Genomic DNA, 27350 nt, shown 5'->3' on the forward strand with positions numbered 1-27350 from the left:
TTATATAATATATAAATGATGTATTATAAAAAGTATAAATATAATTATATATTATATATTTGTATGTTTGTTTTTAATATAAATATTATATATTTCATACAGCTTTAAATTTACAATTGTGCCTCATATTTTCTTTATTCATCATCCTCTTCCATCGGAAACTGTCCTTATTGGATCATTATTTTCTTCCTAAAACATATATTTTAAACATGTCTTTTTAGTGAAAGTTTGTTGGTGATCAATTCTTTTTGTTGTTATTTATCTGATGATGGCTTCTTTTACCTCTTCTTGAAAGGTAGCTTGATAATTCTAGATTGTATTCATTTGGGTAGGCTACTTGCTATAACAAGCAATCCTAATGTCTCAGTGGCTTAACATGATGAAAGTTTAGATCTCATTTCATTTAACTATTCCTGGTCATGTGGCTCAGTGACTCCAGCCTTTCTTCTAGTGTTCCTATTATTCCCAAGGGCTTAGGAGTCCTCTATTAGATCCTTGCATCTAATTGACCAATGAGAGAAGAGAGAAGGCAGGCAGTATCACATGGGACATTTTGGAGACTTGACTTGAAAGAAGTAACATCATTTCTGCTCATGTTCCATTGGGTAGAATTAGTCACATGGTCTATCCATATGCAAGGAAGTAAGAAATGTAGCCTTCCTGTGTGGCCAGGAAGAAGACCAAGTGAATACGTAAGTTGCTTGTGCCACCTAGGTAGTTATTTTCTCTAATCTATTTGAGATAGTATCCCTTTGTCTTTTGACCTCCATTATTGCTCTTAAGAAGTCTACTGTCAGTCTATCATTCCTTTGTAAGGAATGTGCCTTTCCTAGTGTTTGTTCAGCTTTTTACTTCTTCTATGCCCCAACTGTTGTTTAATCTCTCCATTGTGTTTTGTATTTAAACAATTACATATTTATTTTTAGAAGTTTCTGAAAAGTGTTTAATCATCATTTCAAATCTGCCATGGTATTCCTGGGGGTCTTTTGTTGCTTGCTCATCTTTGTAACTCTAAACTTGTAGACTCTATACTCTATTCTGTATCTGCCCATTCTATAAGCTCTAGTCCTGAGAGGATTCTCACGTGTCACAAGGTTTTCACTTGCAATGGCTTGCCTTCTTATGTCCTTGGGGATCTTTGACTAAACTTATTGCTTGATGTTATCTTTGGGAGTCTTGTCGTTCTAATGAGGGGATGCTGTCCTCCAGAGATAATTTGTTTCTTCTGTTTTTGCCACTGACCTAGGATATTTCAGTCTCACTTGAGGGTATGGTCTTAACAAAGTGGTTCTAGGCTCAGCTCACCTACCTTGTTCCTAGCCCAGTACTCAGTGTCCTGATGGAAGCTGTCATGGGAATCAGCCCTCAGGACAGGCCTGCTTCTGTCCTTCTGCCCACCACTCAACACTCCCAGCAGAGGCCCTAACTTGCTCTGCAATAATGGAGGAGGTTGGAAGTTTGTCCTTGGAAACCTCTCTGCTTCTTGCATGTCAGCAATTTGACAAGTATGTTCTGGCCATGGATCTGGTTTTACAACGAAAGGGTCTCTCAGAGCATCTAGTCAAACGTAATGCTTTCCACAGAAGTGAGATTTAAAAGGTTTTTAACTAATCTGTATCTCTTTCTTTTTGAAATCCTTTGAGTCTGTATTCTCAATGCTTAAGCTATTTTATCCAAAAGGATTCATTTTCTTGTGTTGCTTCATATATCAAAATTTAGTGAATAATCAAAATGGCAAAGAAGGAATTTACTTAAACACATTTTTGTTATTTCTGTGTTCTGAAAAATACATACAGACCTAGAGTTAATAATTCTAATTTCTTGTGTGTAGTACTGATCCTTTATATTTTTAAAACAAATGAAATATTTAAGCATTTGTTATATAAAACATACAACAAATTTCCGGGACGATAACATCCTGAATCTTCTAAGTCATTTTGGAGTAAGATACTGCTAAGACCTTTTGTCATCCTTGCCTTTCTTTCCATGGGAAAGTATGTAGATATTTCTCAAAAGAACAGGTTTCTGTCTGTTGCCAGCCCTGTATCAACATTGTAATTAAGAGAGGCTTTTATTCTTATTGAACAGAGTGGAAGCTGCTGCAAATGCATGTTACTAATAAGTGCTTAAAAATGCAGCTAATTAAATTGGTTAAGAACCGTAGAGCTTGCCAGGTCTTTAATAGTGAGGCTTTTATGATTGGAATAGAGACCTTCTCAAATGACCTTTTTTGACTGGTATGGCTTAATTTATAATAAAATCTCATAAGGTCATTTTACGTGTCACAAGGTTTTCTGTGAGTTACATATTTAATAAAAGCTTATCTTCTTTAAGTTACAAGATTTCAAAATGTAAAGACCATAAGCTTGGAGATTTCGAAAAACTATTCAAAGAGTATATGGGGTTTTTTTTTTGTTTAAAGTAGTGTATGGTATTTTGGCTAAATACAATAAAATTATTTATTGGCCAAGATTTAAATCTATTAAGTAGACAACAGAAGCTCTTAACTGATATTTAACTTAATTTCTAGATATAAAATAATGGTTTGTAACTTTTTTACATTAAAATTACTGCAATAAAATTTTAGTTGTTAGGCAGAGTGTATTTTACCAGCATATTCTATAGCAATTTGCATATATTGAATGTGCTTACTAAGTATAAAAAGCAGATGTCTCCAATTTATTTATATTTGTCATAATGTAAAAGTTGGCAAGACATGGCGACTATATCATGTAATTATTTATTGTATAGTGAGACCACAGCAAGATATGTAATACTCTTTAGAGAGATAGAGAACCAGAGAAAATATATGATACTATTTAAGGAGCTTGGGTTTTCAATAGTGGCAATATTAATATTTATGGATACAGTCATTAAACAGGGCAACTGGAAGCCACTCTGAATTCTTCATGGTTTCTATCTTAACGTTTTCATTTTGCCTGCTTTTAATTTTCCTTGTGAGAGAAATAAATGTTGCTTTAAGTAACAACATAAAATGAGGTACAGAATGGGTTCATCTCTTTGTATGACAGTATTAAGACAGTGCACATCCTGATTTTGAAATTTGTCATTTTATTTTGTAAAAACTGTTTCCTGAGACATGCTCTTCTTGAAAATAGAAAAACGTAAGGCATTTTGTGAATTATCTTGTACATCTAGTATTTTCCATGTTTTAAAATAAAATATGCTCTTTTAAAGTTGGAATTCAGATTAGTTTGTGGCATACACAGCGTTTCAAATTTGACAGATAAGATTTTATAATATTGTGACACTTTTTTCTTATTATCTATATTATAATTTAGTTCTGTATTCTCACTTTGTAAGTTTAATTGCTGTCTTGGCTTGGATTTAATGATTTCACCCAAAATGTTGAATATTGTCTTTTAAAAAAGTAGTATAAAAGTAACTAAATTTAAAGACTCCTAATAGTTACTTGTGGTACCTATGTAGCTGTGTAACCACAGGGACGAGAATAACTGTATACTATTAACAAAATATAATAAAATATTAGTATTACAAATTATTATTAAAGAGATTAAAGTTTAAAACTGTTTTAAATGAATTGTAATTTAAATTAATTAGTATCCTACCTAGTATATTATTTGTTGTTATGACTAATTTTGGCAGTCTCCAACTTATTTTCAAGTGTAGTATTTTACATGCTAGTTAATGTGTTAAAATTCCAAGCATAGTTCTCCCCTTGTGTTTGAACAAAACTCCCACTGAAGCTGAAAGGATTCATTTTTTGTTTTTTTCTTAATACAAAGTTTGAACTTTCCCTGATAAAGATACCGGTTGGAAAATTGGGTGGTTTGATCATTTGTTTCATTTAACAGCAGGAAATTCTTTATCATTATCCAATGTCTGAAGCATCTCAGAAACTTAAAAGTGTGAGAGGGATTTTTCTCACACTCTGTGACATGCTGGAAAACGTAACTGGGACACAAGTTACTAGGTAATAATTTTTATTTGGCTTTAATTCTGTTTTTTTCAAGTTCTTTTATTTCACCCTGACAAAATGCTGAAACAAGTATCTGTTATACAAGTATACTTGTATCTACAATATATGTATTGTATACATTATAGTCTATAATCTATGTATATACATGTATATATCTATACATTATAGATAACGAGATCTGCAGAATGTCTGCAGATTTTTGCTTCATCTAAGTTATTTCTACCAATCGTCTATTTGAAGTGTAGATTCTCAGCACAGCTGTAGATCTGGGTGTTTTGGCACATTTTAAATAACAGTTGGGCCTATAGTTATTATTTCTTCATGAAGGTGTATCTTTTATACATGGCATTATTATGAATCTCAGCTTTTTCATGTTTCTGTCTTGATTGTTAACTTCCTAGGTAATACCTTTGTGGCAAACAGAATTGGCAAGAATGACTGAACACCAAAATTGGTCATATAGTTAGGACATACTCTGTTCTTACAACAATGATAGAAAAATACAGAATGTTCTTTAGGAGGGCTATTCATAATCAGTGAATTTTCCTACCCTTCCACCCTTAAAACTCTCCAATGTCTGTTATTCCACACTCTATGTCCATGTGTACACATTATTTAGCTCCCATTTGTCCCTTTAATCTAACTTGATTTAGGTTAAAGGCTTAAAAGTAAGACTTGACACTATAAAAATGCTAGAGGAAAACCTAGGAAAAATGTTTCTGTACATTGGTCTAGGCATATAATTCATGACTAAGACCTCAAAAGCAAATGCAACAAAACCAAAAATAGACAAATAGGACAGATGCATTCATCATCAGTGTAGATACTCAGTGATTCATGAGCATCATTCATCCAATTGATGTCAAATAATTTTATATTTAGAACTTTTAATATAGTCAATTATAGAGTCAAATACCCATTCCATTGATTTATTAAACCCTGACATTGAAATGCCGTAGTTAATTTATGGGAAGAAGAGGCTCAAAGCTTTTAGGTTTGTGTTTTTTTCCATAAAATAAATCTAAGAATTATAAACAATTTTTCTTCTTTAATATTCAACAATTTTAGACTTTACAAAAAAATTTTATCTCAAATTTCAACAGCCTCCATAATACTGAGAAAATATCAAATTGGATTTTCTAGGCTTTAACTTTTTTTTCCCCCATATTCAGGTAGAAATGACATTTCTATGATTTTAAAAGAGGTAGAATCTACAAGGCAATAGAAAGAAAAATTTTATTTTTTAACTAATTGAAAGTCATGTTTAACTATGTGACTTTAATATATTGTATATACAAACTGTTAGTTTATTTTCAACACAGTAGTACTGGAGGCTCTACTTAGTTTATAAATTTGGGTTCATAAAAGCATATTGCAGGCCTCTTTTTATTTTTTAAACATCTTTATTGAGATATAGTACATAAGTGATACAGTTCAGCCATTTGAAGTGCATGTGTAATCCTAAAATTGGTATGGAACCAAAAACGAGCCTGAATAGCCAAAGCAGTCCTCAGCAAAAAGAACAAAACTTAGAGGCATCACATCACCTGATTTCAAATTATACTATAAGGCTATAGTAACCCAAAAGAGCATGGTACTGGTATAAAAATAGACACATAGATCAATGGAACAGAATAGAGAAACAGAAATAAAGCCACATGCCTATAGCCAATTGATCTTTGACAAAGTTGACAAAAATATACACTGGGGAAAGTACACCCTATTCAATAAATCGTGCTGGGAAAGTTGGATAGCCATATGCAAAAGAATGAAACTGAACCCATGTCTCTCACCATATACAAAAATGAACTCAAGTGAGATTAAAGACTTAAGTGTAATTCCTGACACTATAAAAATGCTAGAAGAAAACCTAGGAAAAACTCTTCTGGATATTGGCCTAGGCAAATAATTCATGAGTAAGACCTCAAAAGCAAATGCAACAAAACCAAAAAATAGATAAGTAGGACTTAATTAAACTGAAAAGTTTCTACACAGCAAAAGAAATAGTGCAGAGTCAATAGATAGCCTTCAGAATGAGAGAAAATATTTGCAAATTGCACATCCACCAAGTGACTAATATCCAGAATCTATATCGTGAACTCAACAAGAAAACAACCAATAACCCCATTAAAAAGTGGGCAAAGGACATGAACAGACATTTTTTAAAAGAAGACATACAAATGGATAACGTGCATATGAAAAAGTGGTTATCCCTAATCATCAGAGAAGTGCAAATTAAAAGCACAATGAGATAACATCTTACACCAATCAGAATGGCTGTTATTAAAAGGTCAAAAAATAACAGATGCTGGTGAGGATGCAGAGAAAAGGGAATGCTTATACAGTGCTGGTGGAATTGTAAATGAATACAGCCTCTACAGAAAACAGTATGGAGATTTCTCAAAAAACTAAAAATAGAACTACAATTTGATCAAGTAACCCCATGACTGGGTATATACCCAAAGAAAAAAAATCATTATATCAAAAAGATACCTGCACTCATATATTTATGAGTGCTATTCACAATAGCAAAGATAATGGAATCAATCTAAGCATCCATCAACAGATGACTGGATAAAGAAAATGTGGTGTATGTATATACAATGAAATAAAAAAGAACAAATAAATAATGGAATAAATTAAATAAGTAAATGGAATAAATAAGAGAATGAAATAATGTCATTTGCTGCAACATAGATAAAACTAGAGGCCATTATCTTAAGTGACACAACTCAAACAGAAAGTCAAATATTACATATTCTCACTTATAAATGGGGGCTAAATAAAGTGTTCACATGGACGTAGACTGTAAAATAACAGACACTGGAGATTTTGAAGGGCGGGAGGGGAGTCAGAAATGAGAAACTACTTAATGGATACAACGTACACTATCCTCAGGTGATGGTTACACTAAAAGCCCAGATTTCACCACCATGCAATATCCATCTATTAAAACTGTACTTGTACCCCCTAAATATATACAAATAATAAATTTTAAAGTGTACAAGTAAATGCTTTTTGGTGTATTCACAGATATGCGTAACCCTCATCAAAGTCAATTTTAAAACATTTTTCTCACCTCAGAAAGAAATCTTATACCCTTTAGCTCAGCCAGCCCAACCCCTGGGCAATTGCTAATCTACTTTCTATTCCTATAGATATCCCTGTTCTGGATATTACATATGAATGGAATCATATAATGTGTGGCTATTTGTGACTGGCTTCTTTCATTTAGCATAGGAGATGCATTTCATTTAGCATAAGGTGTGCATTCCCCCTTTACAGTCTTATTAGAAAGAAAATTTAAGTTTCTCTGTGCGGTGTTTTGGGGGTTTTTTTGTTTTTTTGTTTTTTGTTTTTTGTTTTTTTTGTCTTCATTGTTTCTACTGTAAAGAATAGATGTTATTTTACCTAATATTTAGATTTTGTTATTAACCATGAGATATGGGTTAAATGTGGAAAGCAGTAAATACAGCTAGAAAAACTTTTCTGAGAAGGTAATAAATATGAAAATTATTTTAGGGGTTCCTTAGCAATGTGTGTATCTTTTGTTGCATACACACTTTTTAAATTATAGTAATATTAGTATACTACAAGAGTCTAATATTTGTCTAAAAGTGTATGCATTTCTAAAATGTATTAAGACAAAAGTAATGTTCTGTGTGGAAAAATTCATTTAATAATTTGTATTTAAAATTCTACACAAAGTTCTCTATATTATCATAGTTCATTATTGTATCTCTTTTTAGAACATATTTAAATTTTTAAAACTTCACTGAAGTATAATGAAGTAAACTGAACATATGTAAAATGTACAATTTGATTAGTTTTCACATAGGTGTATACCCTGAAACTATCAACACAATGAATATATTCATCACCCCAAAAGTTTCCTTGAGAACACATTTAAATCTGACTTACATTTTGGTTACATGTTTATATATTTGTGTCCCATACTGATTGTCATCTCAGCTGGGACTACATCTTCCTTTCTTTAGCAAATCATCTTCATAAATAGGCAGTCACAAAATATTTGTTAAATTAACCGAGATAAAGCTTTCTTTTTTTTTTTTTTTTTTTTTTCATTGAGACAGGGCCTTGCTTTGTCACCCATGCTGGAGTGCAGTCATGGCTCACCACAGCCTTGACCTCCCAGCCTCAAGTGATCCTCCCATCTCAGTCCCCATCCCAAGTAGCTAAGACTACAGGACCACTCCACTATGCCCAGCTAATTTTTTTTTTTTTTTTTTTTTAGAAATGGGGTCTGTCTTTGTTCCCCAGGGTGGTCTCAAACTTCTGGGCTTAAGTGATCTTCCCCCTTTAGCTTCCTTAAGTGCTGGGATTATAGGTATGATCCACTGCACCCAGTTTTGAAGCTTTCTTTTGGAAAAAATAATTTATATTATGCCTAATGTTAGCAAGAGAATTTCAACTTTTTTTTTTTTTTTCTATAATGGGTCTACTTTTGTTTGGCCTTGAGTTTTCTTTTTTCTCTTTTTGAGACACAGTCTCACTATGTCACCTAGGCTGGAGTGCAGTGGCACACTCTCGGCTCACTGCAACCTCCGCCTCCCAGGTTGAAACACTTCTTGTACCTCAGCCTCCCAAGTAGCCAGGACCACAGGCATGTACCACCACACCAGACTGTCTTTTGTGTTTTTAGTAGAGACAGGGTTTTGCAATGTTGACCAGGCTGTTCTCGAACTCGTGACCTCAAGAGATCCACTTGCCTTGGTCTCCCAAAGTGCTGAGATCATAGGTGTGAGCCACCACACCCAGCCTGGCCTAGAGTTTTCTGTTTTGTTTTTTTTTTCAATATGTTGAAGTATATTTTTACTGTCATATAATTCCTTGCGTTTTTTGTGTGACAGGTATATGAAAAGGAATCTACTTATTAAGTATGCAGTTCTTAAATCATACCATATGCAATCTTTTATGAATTATACTTATAATTTTATGACATTTAAAGATATTTTTATCTTATTTTGAATTTATTGTTTCTTAGCTCATCCCTCCTTTTAAATGGAAAACAAATTCACGTGGCTTATTGGAAAGAATCTGACAAGTTGTTGCTAATTGGCCTGCCTGCTGAAGAGTAAGTTGAGGTTTTTGCTTATCTTAAAATCATTTCAAAATAATATTACGTTTCTTTTGTTAAAATTATTACATTTTTGTCAAAAGACAAACTCCTTAACAGTTTTACAGTTTAAAGATCTATCGCGCTAGTAAAATAGTTACCTGTGTTCATTTGGTATGAATAATGCAGAAAGGTGCCATGGAGCCTCAGCTGGGCCGGTTCGTAAGGTGGGGTGGGCTGTCAATACACTTGCTTCTTTTGTGGTCAGTAGAGAGGTGGCTAAGAGATGAGCTCTGCCTCTGCTAAAATTTTTGACAATATTGTGATTTGGATTTTGCACATTTACAGTTTTTTACTGTTGGACCAGATTTTGGAGAATTAAGGGTCAGCAGAAGGGTATTTTGCCCTGATTTGAGCATCTTTGACAAAATAAGGTATATGTAACTCTAAAGTGACTTCTCTAATGGTATGTCTTATATTATCATGGTCTGCCTAACTTTTTTGTGAGTATTTTGAAGTATACATTTAATAGTTGGAGGTAAAAGCAGGATTGACATTTATAATAAACTGACCTTGTGCTCCAGGGACTGCATTAGGTACTTTACATTTATTAAACTCATTTAATCTTCAAAATCACTTCCAGACATACTTAGTGATTACTGGCTCCATTTTGTATATGAGGAAAGTAAAATCAAAAGAGGGTTCGATAACTTGCCAAAGCTCGCATAGTCAACAAGAGGCAGGATTGGAAATTGATTGAGGGTCTGTCTGAATTCTTTCTACAACACTGATTCCCTAATGTCATAGGACATTGAAAATCAAGGGAGAAATAGACTACAAGTATGGAGAATGGCCCCAAGGAGATGAACTTAACTACTATTATAATAGTGTTATGTTCCTGTTCAATGGTTTTTAAAACTTGTATTTAGACTTTTGCCTACTTTGAAAGGTATTCAGACAACTTTTATTAAGTAATTAAACACACTTTAGTTTTCCCCTTTGGTCTGTAGAATCATAGCATATGGTCTGCAAAATAGGAATCAAATATCAAAGCAAATACTGTAATATGTGATGGATACAACTTTAGAGAATACCAGTTGAGACAAATTTTCTCTTGGTGTTGCTTCAAGCTTCCCAAGAAAGAAAAAGATGTACCAGGAAGATGCATTATCTAGCCAATCTGAACGTGAATATGACTATTTTTTATTACTAATGGTTTTGTTAACCAGATTTCCTTCATTATATAGCAGTATATTCATTTTTTATTGCTGTGTAACAAATCGTTCCCCAAAACATAGGGGTAATTTAAACTTAAATAGTAAACATTTATTAACACAGAGGTATTTTTGTGGTTCAGGAATCCAGGAGTAACCTAGCAGGTAGTTCTGCCTCAAGGTCTTTTCTTGAGGTTACAATCCAGTGTTGGCCAGGGATAGACTTATCTGAAGGCTTTAACTGGAGCTGGAGAATCTGCTTCCAACGTGGCTTATACACATGGCCATTGATAGGAAGCCTAGTTTCTTGCCACGTGGACCTCCCCATGTAGCTGCTTGGGTGTCCTCATAACGTGTCAACTGGCTTCCTCCAAAGTGGCGAGCCAAAACATAGAAAGAGGGGGATGCTACAAGACCTTTTATGTCTTAACCTTAGAAGTGATACACTGCGATTTCCACAATATTTGTCATTTCCACTATTCTGTTTGTCAGAATTGAGTTACTAAGCTCAGCCCACACTCATGGGGAGAGGAATTAAGCCTCACTTCTTGAGGGGAAGAGTATCAAAGAATTTGTGGACCTATTTTACCATTACAACAGGAATTCCAAAGATGGCTACAGTGAAAAATATCAAAATGATTATATTTTGAAGGTAACTTTAATCTTGGACAGAAAGAAATATAATCTATCATAAATGTGGGGTTCAAATCTTTTAACATGGGGGATAATGGCGCTGTGACATATACTAGATGAGGGCACTCTTTAACCAGCCACACAAGAGAAAAATGTGTGTTTTTCTGTCTAAAATAGGATACTGAACCCTTCTCAGAGACTGCCCTGTGGGTTTGGATTATGAGGAACAAAAGAGTTGTTTAGAAAGTATGGGTCTACAGCCAGGCAGTGGCTCACACCTGTAATCCTAGCACTTTGGGAGGCCAAGGCTAGTGGATTCCTTGAGCTCAGGAGTTCAAGACCAGCGTAGGTAACATGGTGAAACCCTGTCTCTACAGAAAATGCAAAAATTAGCCAGGCACGGTGGCATGCATCTGTAGTCCCAGCTACTTGGGTGACTGAGGTGGGAGGATTGCATGGGCCTTGGAGGCGGAGGTTGCAATTAGCTGTGATGCTGCCACTGTACTCCAGCCTGGGTGACAGAGCAAGACAATGTCTCAAAAAAAAAAAAAGAAAAGAAAAGAAATAAATTTTGGGTTTACAAGGATTGGAGAACATCCAGAATGAGATGATTTAGTATGTAGCAGCAGAGTAAAACATGTCTCTTTAAGACTTTTGTATCAGCCCAAAAGGCAAAAGAGAAGAAAGAAAATACAGTGGTGAGATAAAGGTAGCATAGGCAGTTAGAGAGAGGAAAGGCAGACCTGGCTAAGGAACTGAGCAAAGGTTGTTCAACCACACTCTGATAACACCAGCCGAATCAGCTAAGCAGAGAGTTTCCAGGTGAGGTTGTATCTTGAAGCCAACAAAGGACTGTCACTGCTGAACTCTGGACCAAGGTTGTGCCACATGAGGGATGCTCTAGCCAGTTTCTTAATCTTTATTAATCAGGGTGGGGGAAGGAAGGCCATCTTCCCTAAATATCTATTCCTATCCTAAAGAACTTGGCTTGATAAGTTAGAATTAATTTGAAGGTCCCCTTTATTCTCTTTCCTGAGCTTCCATGAAAAGTAAGCTTGAGCCATCTCTTTACCCTTCTCTTAAATGCTCACACTAACCTTCTGTTCCAGATTATTTTCCCTCTTCCATCTCATTTCACATAACTAAAAGATAGGTAGTAGTATTCTCATTTATTCAAACTTAGAAATAGAGTATTGAGAGATCACGCACAAGCAGCTCTTCAGTGTCAACTTACATGTCTTCATATCACCAACATTTTGCACGTGCTTTGTAATTGAACTCAAAGCCCTGGGATTTTCTCCTCGTCCATTTCAGTGCCATAGACTGCGTGTTTCCCTCCTCACCTCTATGCCTTTTATAAGCAGGGTGAGAAAAGTGCTGTCCCACAGAATTTAGGGTGGGGTACATGATCGGGGGATATGTGTTTTCAGATGGGAAGATCACATTCCCGTGATGGCTGCAGTGAATAATGGAAACCTAACCAGGAGGACAGTGTGGGGTAGTGGGAGAATAACTTTGGGTCTAAGAAGATGAGTGCTCACCAGCAGGCTCTACTCACTTTCTTCCCTTGCAGAAATTATGTAACTTCTTGGACTTCTGTTTACTCACTGGCATAATGGGAATAATAAGAGCTACCTTGTAAAATTCTTATAAGGCTTCAATGAGAAAATATAAGTCCATTTCTTTATTTCCTTTCTCCTACTTTCTTCCCATTCTCCATTTCGATTAAGAGTGTGTTTTTGTCACAGGATTTGGAGGCCCAGTTGATATGTGGGTAATACTAAAAAGTGTCAAGAATTTAGCATTTTTTTTTGTGGGCCCAGGTCTTGTAAAAACTAGTTTATTTGCATTAATTTCATTTAATCCTCAGAATCAATCTGAGAAGGGCTTGGTGACTATTGGCCTCATTTTACAGATGAAGAAACTGAACTTTAGAGAGAGTTACATGATTTGCAAATAAATGGTGTTATAAAGTCCCTGTTAGATTCATGCTGGAACTAAATCTAGAATAAAGTGATCAATGGTCATTGAAAGCGACCATTTTATACAGCTTTACTCAGAGTTGACACATACACTTTTCACATTCCGTATGTGTAGAATTCAACGATGATCTGCTTCTTTTAGATAAATGTCATTTGATTATGCTGTAAATTAATACGTGTAATTTTGCTTTTTTAGAGTTCCTCTTCCTCGGCTAAGGAACATGATAGAAAATGTCGTCCAAACCTTAAAATTTATGTATGGTTCTTTAGATAGGTAAGTACTTCTTCAAATTGACTCTCAAGTTTTAATTACATGATTCTAAGTCACCTTTTGCATTTCAGACCATTTCTTGCTTGACAGGTTAGTTATTTGTCTCCTCTTTCTCCTCCTTCCCTCTTTCCTCCTCCTCTTCCTTCCTCTTCCTTCTCCTCTTCCTTCCTCCTTTCTCTTTCCTTATTCTTCCACCTCCTTCTTTTTCTCCTTCCTCTTCTTATTTTCTCATCTTTTATTACTGGCTTTTATGTTACAACAGTAGGCAGTTTTTCATTTGATTCCTTTTTTGTTTTGTTTTGTTTTGTTTTTGGTCTCATATATGACTTTAGTGAAATTTCTTAGTGAATTAGTGACATAACTACAACTGTATTCTGATTTGATATATTTCTGTAGGGTCAAATGTGAGAGTATTTCTTCATAACAGATACAGAAAAGAGAAAGACTTAAAATATATTTTTGTGTTTTTCTTTGCTTGTAAGACTGTTAAATTCCCTATCCTGAAATATGATGCTTCTTTCTCAAAAAAAATTCTTTAGTAAAAAATTTATGCCGTATTATTTTAAAAAGACATACAGTAGAGACAGTATTGACTGATTTTGTTTGTGTCCTTCCATATATTTTTCTATATAATAAAAATAATATTCCCTTTTTAATAAAAGTGTGCTGCTATGCATATTTTTCTGCTTCTTGCTTTTTTAACCTTCTTGATCTGAAGGCAGAAATTTGAGGTAACATTTAACGTTTAAGCACACAAAACTGGGTATGGGAAATCGATTTTTCTCTTAGTCACTTTTGTTCTTGTATTTCTGAGGGCTAAAATGGTATCTTTGTGTTTAAAGCCTTAGGAGTATATCAATACAAAAATCCAAAGGCAGTTTATACATTTTTCCAAACCATAGTGATATCAGCTCTCTGTTTATCTATGGTGGATCTTTGTTCTCATTGTTCTCACAGTGTCATGAAGGAATTTTCTGTGATGGTGTCATCTGGGAAAATTACCTAGTTTGCAGTGCCGTGTTCTCTAGAGGAACCACTGAGGAGGCACATCCCTGTCAAACCTGATTACTTACCAACATTTTCCAAATGAGTGAGCTACAAAGAGCTGGGCATCCATAAATAGTGCTTTTACCTTTTACTAGTAAGGAAATTTTTAACCAATGAAGAGTAAGAATGTGGTTATGAACTGCCTCTTTAAGTTTACTCGAGAGAGGCAAACTTTGCCATATTTTGCCCTAATTAAAGCTTTCTGTTTTCATAAAACCAGAGATTATCAAAGATTAAATTTTTACAATGAGTTTCATACATGAAAATAGTCCATTGGAGTTGTCCAGCAAATTCCATTAGAGTAGACTGGGGACAGAGGGACTTAATTTCTCTTTCATCTTGAAATTTATCTTCCATTGATAGTGAAAGTATCTTTTTGATGGCAGCAAATTTAACTCTTTTCTACTTCAAGTGAGAATTTAAAGAGCAAACTACAATAATAAATATGAAGATCCATTGAGTTCTTAAAACCAAGAAGCACAGTGAATCCCGGATGTTATTAATAGGCATTTTGTAATAATTTTTATAACAACTTTTTTCTGATTATGAAAGATATTAAGGGCCAATTGTGAAAAATTACAAAAAGATCAAAAGGTGTAGAGACAATTATCTTTTTAATGTTGTGAGCTGGTTAATCCTCTATGAGCCACAGAAAACTAACTATATACTAACAGTTTAATGTTGTGACCAAATTAAAGCTGTAACAATTTCCTTCACCATTCCCAACTAATTCATCAGCAAGTCCTGATCAGTCTGTCTTCAAAATCTCCAATGTGTCCGTTTCTCTTTATCTTTACTATTGCCCTGTCCAGCCACTGCTATCTCTCACACACTTCAGTAGCCTCCTAACTGGTCTCCTTCCCTTCAATCTTGCCACTTGAACTAATTTTCATATAGCAGTTACAGTGATCTTTCTACATTATTATCTGGCTCCTACCTACCCCTCTGACTTCAGATATCAAAGCACACGTGCCTCCTCTGCTCCTTTGCTCAGGGTGCAAACACCCTGGCAAAGCTTTTCCCCACCCCAGGGCTTTTGTACTTTTTCTTCCTGCTGGATCTTCCTGACATTGGAATATCAGCTCAAATGCTCTTTCTCTGAGATTCTTCTCCAACCATTCAACCTAAAATAGCCAACCTGTCACCACCCATTCACATTGTGCTATTTTCTGCATAGTCCTTTATACGAATTCATGTTTTTTACCGTATGTTCATTTGCTGTGTTTCTCCATTAGAACATAAGCTTCATGGGAGTTCATTGTCTTTTGTCTTGATATTTTTACTGCCATAACTCCAGCAATGAGAATAGTGCCTGGAATGTAGTAGTCACTCAAATATTTGTTGGATGAATCAGCGAATATTATTTTGATACACCAATAGCATATGTACCTGCTATTTTGTCATTCAGTGAGCTGTTCCAATAAATGCTTGCAGTCAATGCTGTGTTACTTTTATATGGCTAAAACCAAGTATATCAGTTTTTTCTGTCATTTTGTTTTTTGAGTTCTTTAATGTTATACCTTCAGCAGTAATGAAGGGAGGAAACAACTTATGCTTATTATGTACTTACTGTTTACCAGTAAATAATAAGCATAACATGAGCTTATGCTTGTTATGTTGTAGGCATTCTGCATGTGAGTTAGATTGTATTAACCCTATTTTTACAGAGTTGGAAACCAAAGTTAGAGAGAGGTTAGGTGATTTGCGTTTGATAGCTACCTACAAAGAGCTGTGATATGCCACATCTGTTCTATTACAAAGTTCAAAATCTCTTTATCCTTCCACGTTGCCTGAAAGATTTCAGGAGTTGTAAATGGTTGAGAGATAGTCAGAGGTAAGAACAACTTACCTTTTTTACAAAAAGGGTATTTCAGCCCTTTCTGTTATAGATATGTCACTTGTGTTAGCCCTGTGGTTCTTCCATAGAGCCATCTACTCGATACATTTGAGAGTAAGTTTTAGGGTAAAAAGTATGGACAGGGTGAATTTCTTTACACAATCCGTCAGTAACATTCTAGCAGCAATTCTATTAAAGGAGAGGAGTGAGGAAGATAGCCTATGTAGTTGGGAAAGATCCAGTTCCCTTAGGAGCACACAAAAAATGACCACCATTTCCGTATGTTGTTCTAACTTACAGCTCTTATTTCTCCAGTGCCTTTTGCCAGATTGAGAATGTTCCTCGTTTGGATCATTTTTTTAACTTGTTCTTTCAAAGAGCACTTCAGCCTGCGAAACTGCATTCCAGCGCCAGTCCCAGTGCTCAGCAGTACGATGCTTCCAGTGCAGTACTTTTAGACAACCTCCCTGGAGTCCGGTGGCTCACGCTTCCACTGGAAATCAAGGTAATCTTAGATATTATAAAGAAGAACCAGAACCAGGTGCCTTATTATAATCTTGCATCTTCTTTTTTCGTAGACTTTTTGTTATTTTTGGAATTATGGTTAAAAATTAAAGAGGCAGTTGGTTGACAAAATAGGAGGTCCAGTGCAATAAACCCAGAAAGAGAAATTATTCTTTATAAGTAGAAATTTGCTCTCTCCTCTTACTTTTAAATTTAAGCTTTGTCCAAGCTGGGACTGCTTTTCAGAAATCGTAATTAAATGGTGTATCTTCCTTTGGAATTTTGTGACTTTGATTTTATAATGTAAGGTTGTCAAGTTAGAATTATGTTTCTGTACAAAAAAAGTGGATGACATGATTGACTAACAATATTCTCAGTTAAAATACAAAGTCCACTAGTCTACCAAAATCTTTTTTTACATTAACATATGTGATTAGCTTTTGGCTTGTCCCATAGATAGCTACCAATAGTAAGACTGTATGATGGTTAAGAATTATCAATATGATTTTAGTTGTATCTGTATACCTAGAATAACTTTATTATTGAATGATTGACAAGATTATTTCAGACATTTTCATCAATGTAGACCACCATATAATCTATTTAGTTACAGCATTTGCATTAGTATTAAATGAGGCAGTATGCCATAGCCACTTCTCTGCTTATGAAGAAACCTAGGCTATGTTACAGTAGAAACTTAATTCAAGTTCCTACTCTTCATAAGACTCTACAGTGTATGATCAAATAAATGCCTTTTTACAGTTTAATAGTTATTTAAATTGATGTGTCAATCACTTTGTTCAGTTTCCTCATCTGTAAAATGGAGGAAATAATAGTCCCTACCTCATGGAAAAGTTACAAGTTATTACACATGAAGTATTTAGAATTGTGCCTGGCATGTTGTAGTTGTAGTTATGGGAGCATTATTATACAATTACTATTTGAAGGGAGATGAGGTGTTAGAGCATGTTCAAAGGATGCTTTGCCTTCTGGTGTTTTTATTTTGTCCTTAGCTCTATCAACTGCCTGGTCTTTTGATATTTCAGGACAATAATTACTCCTTCCTTCCTTCCTTCCTTCCTTCCTTCCTTCCTTCCTTCCTTCCTTCCTTCCTTCCTTCCTCCCTCCCTCCCTCCCTTCCTCCCTCCCTCCCTCCCTCCCTCCCTCCCTCCCTTCCTTCTTTTCTTTTTTTTTTTTTTTTTGTGAGACAGGGTCTCGCTCTGTCACCCCAGCTGGAGTGGGAGTGCAGTGGCGTAATTATAACTCACTGCAGCCTCCACATCGCAGGCTCGGGTAATCTTCCCCCCTCAGCCCCTCAGGTAGCTGGAACTACACGTGCACACCACCATGCCTGGCTAATTTTTGTATTTTTAGTAGAGACCATGTTTCTCCATGTTTCCCAAGCTGGTCTTGAACTCCTGAGCACAAGCAATCTGCCCACCTCAGTCTCCTAGAGTGCTGGATTACAGGCATGAGCCATGGCACCTGGCCTACCATTTTCTTAAATTGTATAAAAAAACTAAAAAGTATGAGATATATAATTCTACCTGACTAATGTTGTCATAAAAATATATAAGCATTGGCTGAGCATGGTGGCTCATGCCTGTAATCCTCGTGCTTTGGGAGACAGAGATGGGAGGATCACTTGAGGCCAAGAGTTCAAGACCAGCCTGGACAACATAGGGAGACCCTGTCTCCACAGAAACTTTAAACATTAGCAGAGCATGGTGGCACACACCTGTAGTTACAGCTACTCAGTAGGCTGAAATGGAAGGATTACTTGAGCCCAGGAGTTGGGCTCCCCACTCTATCATAGTTGCAGTGAGCTATGATTGCACTGCTGTACTACAGTGGGGCAACAGGGTGAGACCCTATCTCAGGAAAGGAAAGGAAAAAGGAAAAGGAAAAAGAAGAGGAAAAAAGGAAGATAAAAGAAAAAAGGAAAGGAGAAAGAAAGGGGAAAGGAAAGGGGGAGGGAAGAGGGACGGAAGGATGTAAGTGTTCAATATAGGTAGAAACATAGAAAGTAACTAGATAACTTTACCTTTAAAAGAGAAAGACCCTGGTTCCAAAGACTGTCTCATGCCCATTCTCATTCTGGGGTCTTTTTTCCTCACCCACAGGGCCCATGCCCACTTCATGAGTCAGAAGGTACCATCTCTTGAGGCTTGCCATTCTACCTGGCCATTACCTAGGTTCTTGCCCCTCTGTCAGAATTTCTTCATTAAAGAAACTTCTTCCCTCAAAACATATAGTCCCTTCTTTCTGTGATAGTAGAGGTACTTAATGTTTTAGGGGTTGTGTGTTTAGAATTTAGATACATTAAGATTAAATATTATCTTTCCTCAAAAAAGTTTAAGATGTTCTTAAATATTGTCTATTGGGGGCTTACAGATTGCATGTGAAGGCTACCTCTTTTTCATTGAGATTTTTGTTAATTTAGCATATATTTCTTTAAAAGATTTATATGCTTTTCTTTATTTCACCCTAAAAGAATATCAAATTGAGAAATCACTGTGTGAATTCTGGTATATATTTTTAATTCATTGCCTTAAAACATAGCTGTTGCTTATCTTGTCAGTGCTTTGGCTGCTTTCATCCTTGTTACATCTAACACTACTGTGTGGAGATCAGTGTTCATTGTGCCGGTTCCTCAAGTCTGTGCCGTGCTTTGCAGAATGCAGAAAAACCTCTAGATGTGCACAGGCAAGTTGAGCAGGTGAAATTAATACACAGGAAACAGTGAGGATCTGGCTTAGTTGTTTTCTATATTTTGTAGTCCAGTTAGGAGATTGAGAACAATACTTTTGGGAAGAGAGCTAGATACCTTCTGCTAAAGTAGTCTAAAGCTCTATTTGATTAATATAAAATTTGAATAACAATAACAATTGAAGTTTTTTTTTAATTCTATTTTTTACTGCAGTTTCAGGTTCACAGTAAAATTGAGAGAAAGGTATAGATTTCCCACATGCCCCCTTCCCCCATACATCACACATGCATAGCCTCTCCATTATCAACATTCCCCCACCACAGGGGTACAGTTGTTATAATTGATGAACCTACATTGACACATCATAATAACCCAAAGTCCATCATTTACATTAGGGTTCATTCTTGGTGGTGTACATTCTATGGATTTAGACAGATTATAATGACATGGATCTATCCTTGTAGTATTATACAGAATAGTTTCACAGCCCCGGAAATTCTCTGTGTTCTGCCTATCCCTCTTTTTCATCCCTCCCTTTCCATTAACCGCTGGAAACAATTGATCTTTTCACTGCCTCCATTGTTTTGCATTTTCCAAAATGTTATATAGTTGTAATCATATAGTATGTAGCCTTTTCAGATTGGATTCTTTCACTTGGTAATACACATTTTAAGTTCCTCTTTGTCTTTTTACGGCTTGATAGCTCATTTCTTTTTAACGCTGAATAGTATTTCATTGTTCAGATGTACCACAGTTTATTCATCCATTCGCTGAAAATCTTGGTTGCTTCCACGTTTGGACAATTAATTCTTGGTCAAACAGCAAGAGAATGTTTAGTTTTGTAAGAAACTACCAAACTGTCTTCTGAAGTGGCTGTATTTTGTATTCCTACCAGCAATGAATGAGAGTTCCTGTTGTTCCATATCCTTGTCAGTACTTAGTGTTGTCAATATTTTGGATTTGGGTCATTCTACTGTGTGTCTAGTTCTGTCTCATTGTTATTTTAATTTGCATTTCCCTGATGACCATATGATATGGAACATCTTTTCATGTGCTTATTTGCCTTCTGAATATCTTCTTTGGTGAACTGTTTGTTAAGGCCTTTGGCCCATTTTTTTTAATTCAATCGGTTTTTGGGGAAGAAGTGGTGTTTGGTTACATGAATAAGTCCTTTAATGGCAATTTCTGTGATTTTGGTTCACCCACCACGCAAGGAGTGCACACTGTACCTAATGTGTAATCTTTTATCTCTTGCCACCCCCTGCTCTTTCCCCCAAGTTCCTAAAGTCCAATGTATCATTCTTAAGCCTTTGCATCCTCATAGCTTAGCTCCCACATATGAGTGAGAACATACGATGTTTGGTTTTCCATTCCTGAGTTACTTCACTTAGAATAATAGTCTCCAATTCCATCCAGGTTGCTGCAAATGCCATTATTTTGTTCCTTTTTCTGGCTGAGTGGTGTTCCATGGTATATATATACCACATTTTCTTTATCCACTCATTGATTAATGGGCGTCTGGTTCCATATTTTTGCAATTGTGAATTGCGCAGCTATAAACGTGTGTGCAAATATCTTATTCGTATAATGATTTCTTTTCCTCTGAGTAGATACCTAGTAGTGGGATTGCTGGATCAACCAGCAGATCTACTTTTAGTTAAGGAATCTCTACAATGTTTTCCATAGTGGTTGTACTAGTTTACTTTCCCACCAACAGTATAAAAGTGATCCCTTTTTGCCATATCCACACCAACATCTATTTTTTTTTTATTATGGCCATTGTTGCAGGAGTGAGGTGGTATCGCATGTGGTTTTGATTTGCATTTCTCTGATCGTTAATGATGTTGATCATTTTTCCATATGCTGGTTAGCCATTTGTATATCTTCTTTTGAGAACTGTCTGTTCATCTCCTCAGCCCACTTTTTGATGGGATTGTTTTTTTCTTGCTGATTTGAGTTCCTTGTAGATTCTGGATATTAGTCCTTTGTCAGATGTATAGATTGTGAAGATTTTCTCCCACTCTGTGGGGTGTTAACTCTGCTGATTATTTATTTTGCTATTCAGAAAGTTTTTAGTTTAATTAAGTCCCATCTATTTATCTTTGTTTTTGTTGCATTTGCTTTTGAGTTCTTGGTCATGAAGCCTTTGCCCAAGCCAATGTCTAAAAGGGTTTTTCCAATGTTATCTTCTAGCATCTTTGTGGTTTCATGTCTTAGATTTGTTTAAGTCTTTGATCCATCTCGAGTTCTTTAAGCATTTGTTTGTCTGGAAAAAGACTATATCTTTTCTTCATTTACGAAGCTTCGTTTCACTGGATACAAAATTCTTGGCTGATAATAGTTTTGTTTAAAGCATCTAAAAATAGGACCCCAATGCCTTCTAGCTTTTTGTGTTTCTGCTGTTAATATGATAGGTTTTCCTTTATAGGTTACGTGATGCTTTTGTCTTACAGCTCTTAAGATTTTTCCTTTGTCTTGACTTTAGATAACTTGATCACTATGTGCCTAGCTGATGATCTTTTTGTGATGAATTTCGCAGGTGTTCTTTGAGCTTCATGTATTTGGATGTTTAGATCTCTAGCAAGGCTGGGGAAGTTCTCCTCAATTAATTCCCTCAAATATGTTTTCCAAACTTTTAGATTTCTCTTCTTCCTCAGGAACACCAATTATTCTTAGGTTTGGACGTTTAACATAGTCTCGAACTTCTTGGAGGCTTTGTTCATTTTTTTTTTAATTCCTTTTTCTTTGTGTTTGATGGATTGGGTTAATTCAAAAGCCTTTTCTTCAAGCTCTGAAGTTCTTTCTTCTGCTTGTTTGATTCTGTTATGAGAGTTTCCAGTATATTTTGTATTTCTCTAAGTGTGTCCTTGATTTCCAAAAGTTGTGACTGTTTTTTATTTATGCTATCTGTTTCACTGAAGAATTTTCCTTTCATATCCCATATAATGTTTTTCATTTCTTTAAGCTGGACTTCATGTTTCTCTGGTGCCTCCTTGATTAGCTTAATAATTGACCTTCTGAATTCTTTTTCTGGCAATTCAGAGATTTCATCTTGGTTTAGATCTATTGTTGGTGAGCTGGTATGATCTTCTGAAGGTGTTAAAAAAAACCTTGTTTTCTCATATTACCAGAATTGTTTTCCTGGTTCCTTCTCATATGGGTAGACTATGTCAGAGTGAAGATCTGGGATTCGTGGGCTGCTCTTCAGATTCTTTTGTCCCATGGGATGATCCCTTGATGTGGTGTTCTCCCCCTTCCCCTAGGAATGGAGCTTCCTGAGAGCTGAACTGTAGTGATGGTTTTTGCTCTTCTTGGTCTAGCCACCCAGCAGAGCTACCGGGCTCCAGGCTGGTACTGGGAAGTGTCTGCAAAGAGTCCTGTGATGTGATCCATCTTCAGGTCTTGCAGCCGTGGATATCAGCACCTGCTCCAATGCAGGTAGCAATGGAGTGAAGTGGACTCTGTAAGGTGTCCCTGGTTGTGTTTTTGTTTAGTGCACTGGTTTTGTGTTGGCCTCCAGTCAGGAGGTGGCACTTTCAAGAGTGCATCAGCTGCAGTCATCTAGGGAGGATGTAAACTTGCCCTAGGGACACCTGGTTAAGTATTCAGGTTTCTCAGGCAGTGGGCAGAGCCATAGAGCTCCCAAGAGATTATGACCTTTGTCTTTGGCTACCAGGGTAGGTAGAGAAATACTACTAGGTGGAGACAGGGATAGGCCCCTGAGCTTGTTATTGTCTAAGCTTCAACTCTTCTTGGGCAGGGCTTGCCGCAGCTGCTGTGGGGGATGGAGGTGCAGTTCCCAGTCCAATGGAGTTATATTCCTAGGGGGGATTATGGCTGCCTCTGCTGAGTCATACAGGTCACCAGGGAAGTAGGGGAAAACTGGCAGTCATGGGCCTTACCCCTCTCCCACACAGCCTGCAGTCCTAAAAGCCAGTCTCACTCCCACCATGCCCCCTCAACAGCACTGAGTCTATTTCTAGGCAGCCAGTGACCAGGGCTTAGAACTTGCCCCAGACCAGGAGCCTCCCCATTGAGAAAGCAAGCAGACTCACAGTTTTTCAGCATCTCAGGGAGCCTGCAGCAGTGATCCAGTTCCTTCAAAGGGTCTATGGATTTTCTCAGCTTTCCTGGTATGTTTCTGCCATAGTTCTTGGAGCAAAAGTTCACGATGTGAATGTCCACATGCAGCCCTGTCCATTTGAGCAAGAGCTGCAAACTAGTCTTGCCTGCTATCTGCCATCTTATTCCTATTCTTAACCATTTTTAAATTTTTTTGTATGTGTTCTTATTGTGGAGTTTTAAGAGGTCTTTGTATATTTTAGATAATGGTTCTTTATCAGATGTGTCTTTTTCAAATATTTTCTCCCAGTCTGCGGCTCATCTTATTCTATTGACATCGTATTTTGCAGAGCAATAGTTTTTAGTTTAATGAAGTCTAGCTTATCAGTTTCATGGATTGTGGTTTTGGTGTTGTATCTAAAAAGTTAGTGTCGGACCCAGTGTCATCTAAATTTTCTCCCATGTTCTAGGAATTTTATAGTTTAGCATTTTACATTTAGACATATGGTCCACTTAGAGTTAATTTTTGTGTAGGGTATATGGTGTGTGTCTAGATTGATATTTTTTATATGGGTGCCCAGCTGTTCTAGCACCATTTGTTGAAAAGACCATTTTTCCTTTTTACATTGTATTTGTTCCTTTGTCACAGATCAGTTGACAGTATTTATGTGGGTGTATTTGTAGACTCTGTGTTCCATTGATGTATTTATCTGTTCTTTCACCAATAATACGATGTCTTGATTACTGTAGGTTTATATTAAGTCTTAAAGTAGGATACTATCAGTCCAAAGGCTTTGTTCTTGTCATTCAATATTGTACTGGCTATTCTTGGTCTTTTGCTTCTCCATATAAACTTTAGAATACCTCGTTGGAATTTTGATTGGGATTGCATTGCATATATAGATCAAGTTGTGAAGAACTGACATCTTGACAATATTGAGTCTTCTATCCATGAACATGGAATATCTCTCCATTTGTTTAGTTCTCCTTGGATTTCATTTATCAGAGTATGGTAGTTTTCCTCATATAGATATTGTGTATACTTTGTTAAATTTATAACTAAGTATATTTTATTTTGGGGAATGCTAAGGTATGTGATATTGTGTTTTTAATTTCAAATTCCACTTATTCATTGCTGGTATATAGGAAAGCAATTGACTTTTATGCTGGGTACAGTGACTCATGCCTGTAATCCCAGTGCTTTGGGAGGCTGAGATGGGCGGATTGCTTGAGGTCAGGAGTTCAAGACCAGCCTGGCCAACATAGTGAAACCCCACCTCTACCAAAAAATACAAAATAAGCCAAGTGTGGTGGCACATGCCTGTAGTCCCAGCTACTCAGGAGGCTGAGGTGGGAGAATCACTTGAACCCGGGAAGCAGAGGTTCCTTATATACTGATACAGTATATAAGGTTAATATAGAAAATTGTAATATATAAGATTGTGTCAATTCTTTCAGATTTTCTATGTAAACAATCATGTCATCTATGAACAAAGACAGTTTTATTTCTTCCTTCCCATTTATTTCATGTTCTTGCCTTATTGCATTAGCTAGGCCTCCCAGTATGATGTTGAAAAGGAGTGGTGGTAGGGAACATCCTTTCCCCTTTCTCATCTTAGGAAGTATCTCATTTCTCACCATTAACTATGAAGTTAACTAGGTTTTTTGTAGATATTCTTTATCAAGATGGAGAAGTTTCCCTCTATTCCTAGTATACTAAGAGTTTTTATCATGAAGGGGTATCGGATTTTATCAAATGCTTTTTCTGCATATATTGATAGAATCATGTGATTTTTTTTTTTTAAGCCTATTGATTTGATGGATTACATTAATTGGTTTTTGAATGTCAAACCTGCCTTGCATACCTGCGATAAATCTCCCTTGGCTGTGGTGTATATTTCTTTTTAGGCACTGTTGGATTCCCTCTGCTAATATTTTATTGGAGGTTTTTGAATCTGTGTTCATGAAAGATACTGGTCTGTCTTTTTTTGTTTGTTTGCTCTTATAATGTCTTTGTCTAGTTTTAGTATTAGGGTAATGCTGACCTCATAGAATGAGTTAGGAAGTATTCCCTTTGTTTCTGTCTTCTGAAAGAAATTATAGAGAATTGGTATAATTTCTTATTTAAATGTTTGGTAGAATTCACCGGTCTACCCATCTGGGCCTGGTGCATTCTGCTTTTGCAAGTTGATTAAATTGTTATTGATTCAATTTCTTTAATAAGTATAGACCAATTTATAGTATCTGTTTCTTCTGGTATCATTCAAGGAATTTTTGCATTCCATCTAGGTTATCAAATTTGTGAGCATGGGGTTGTTTACAGTATTCTTCTCCTATCCTTTTAATGTCCATGGACTCTGTACTAATGCTCCCACTTTCATTTCTGCTATTAGTAATTTGTGTCCTCTCTATTTTTATCTTAGTTAGGCTAGAGGCTTATACATTTTATTGATTTTTTTTCGAAGAACCAGCTTTTGGTTTCATTGATTTTTCTCTATGGCTTTCCTGTTTTCATTGTCATTGATTTCTCCTCTAATTTTTTATTATTTCTGCTCTTCTGCATATTTTAGATTTAATTCGCTTTTTGTTTTAGTTTCTTAAAATAGAAACTTAGATGATTGATTTTAGATCTCTCTTCTTTTTTAATATATGCATTTAATGCTATAAATTTCCCCCAAACACCACTTTTGCTGTACCACATAAGTTTTGATAAGTTGTGATTTCATTTTTTTTAGTTCAAAATATTTTTAAGACCTTCACTTTATACTGAAACATTCGGAGACATGAGAGTAAATTATTAAACCTCATTGTTTTAGACCAATAAAGCCCTATCTGTTTAAATTGCCAATTACTTATTTAAGGCAGTATAGCACAGCAGTTTAAGAGTCAAGATTCTCTACTCAGTGTATTTTAAATTTTCAGCTTGAACAGTAGTTACGTGAACTTAAGTTCTTTTTCCTTAATGGCTTCATTGAGATATTTCACATACCATAGAATTTTCTCATTTAAAATGTACAATCCAATATTTTTAGTCTGTTCATAGAGCTGCCTAACCATCACCACAATCAATTTTAGAACATTTCACCATCTAATAAAGAAATTCCGTGACCATTAGTAGTTATTATTTACTTCTCTCTTTCCCCTCCCAATTTCTTCTTCTCCCTACCCCTCCAGCCACAGGCAATCATTTGCATAGTTTCATTTCTGTAAGCTTAGCTGTTCTAAATATATTTTTTAAATTTGACTCGTCTTATCTGTGATTATAATTCCTTTGACCAACATTTCTTCATTCACCCTCTCCCCTAACTAACCAAGCCTTTGGTAATCACCATTCTACTCTCCTGTGATATCAGCTTTTTTATGTTCCACATATGAGTGAGATCATGTGGTAGTTGTCTTTCTGTGCCTGGCTTACTTCATTTAACATGATGCCCTCTAGGTTCATCTGTTTCAATGACAGGATTTTGTTCTTTTTTATGGCTGAATAGTATTCCATTATGTACATATAGCACATTTTCTTTATCCATTCATCTGTTGATGAACACTTAGGTCGATTCCATTTCTCTTGAGATTTCTCATTGTAGTAAAAACAGTAGGATTTATTGACTATGTATCTCCCCATAGAAAATATTAAGGAATTTAATGCCTTAAGAAATCTAGTTAAAGGCCAGGCGTGGTGGCTTATGCCTGTAATCCCACCACTTTGGGAGGCCGAAGCGGGCAGATCACCTGAGGTTGGGAGTTCAAGACCAGCCTGACCAACATGGAGAAACCTCATCTCTACTAAAAATACAAAATAAGCTGGGCGTGGTGGTGCATGCCTATAATCCCAACTACGTGGGAAGCTGAGGCAGGAGAATCACTTGAACTTGGGAGGCGGAGGTTGCGGTGAGCTGAGGTCACGCCATTTCACTCCAGCCTGTCCAAAAAAGAAATCTAGTTTAAAACGTGTGTGAGGCCGGTCACGGTGGCTCACACCTGTAATCCCAGCACTTTGGGAGGCTGAGGTGGGCGGATCACAAGGTCGGGAGATCGAGACCATCCTGGCTAAC

General features: G+C 36.1%; 1 protein-coding gene across 5 annotated transcripts in view; it reads left to right on the forward strand.

Annotated features, from left to right (window-relative positions):
• Positions 1 to 27350, forward strand: part of INTU (inturned planar cell polarity protein) — a 105169-nt gene that overhangs the window by 48209 nt on the left and 29610 nt on the right. For 2 of the 5 annotated variants that reach the window (XM_007999753.3, XM_007999751.3), the window contains exons 5-8: positions 3837 to 3955; positions 8967 to 9056; positions 13064 to 13141; positions 16323 to 16527. In XM_007999753.3, the coding sequence (XP_007997944.2) occupies positions 3837 to 3955; positions 8967 to 9056; positions 13064 to 13141; positions 16323 to 16527 (492 nt within the window). The remainder of the gene's footprint in view (positions 1 to 3836; positions 3956 to 8966; positions 9057 to 13063; positions 13142 to 16322; positions 16528 to 27350) is intronic. The other 3 variants (XM_007999752.3, XM_007999754.3, XM_073017617.1) reach the window with 3 other exon arrangements.

This window comes from Chlorocebus sabaeus, chromosome 7 (assembly GCF_047675955.1).
Source record: "Chlorocebus sabaeus isolate Y175 chromosome 7, mChlSab1.0.hap1, whole genome shotgun sequence".
NCBI classification, from domain to species: domain Eukaryota; kingdom Metazoa; phylum Chordata; class Mammalia; order Primates; family Cercopithecidae; genus Chlorocebus; species Chlorocebus sabaeus.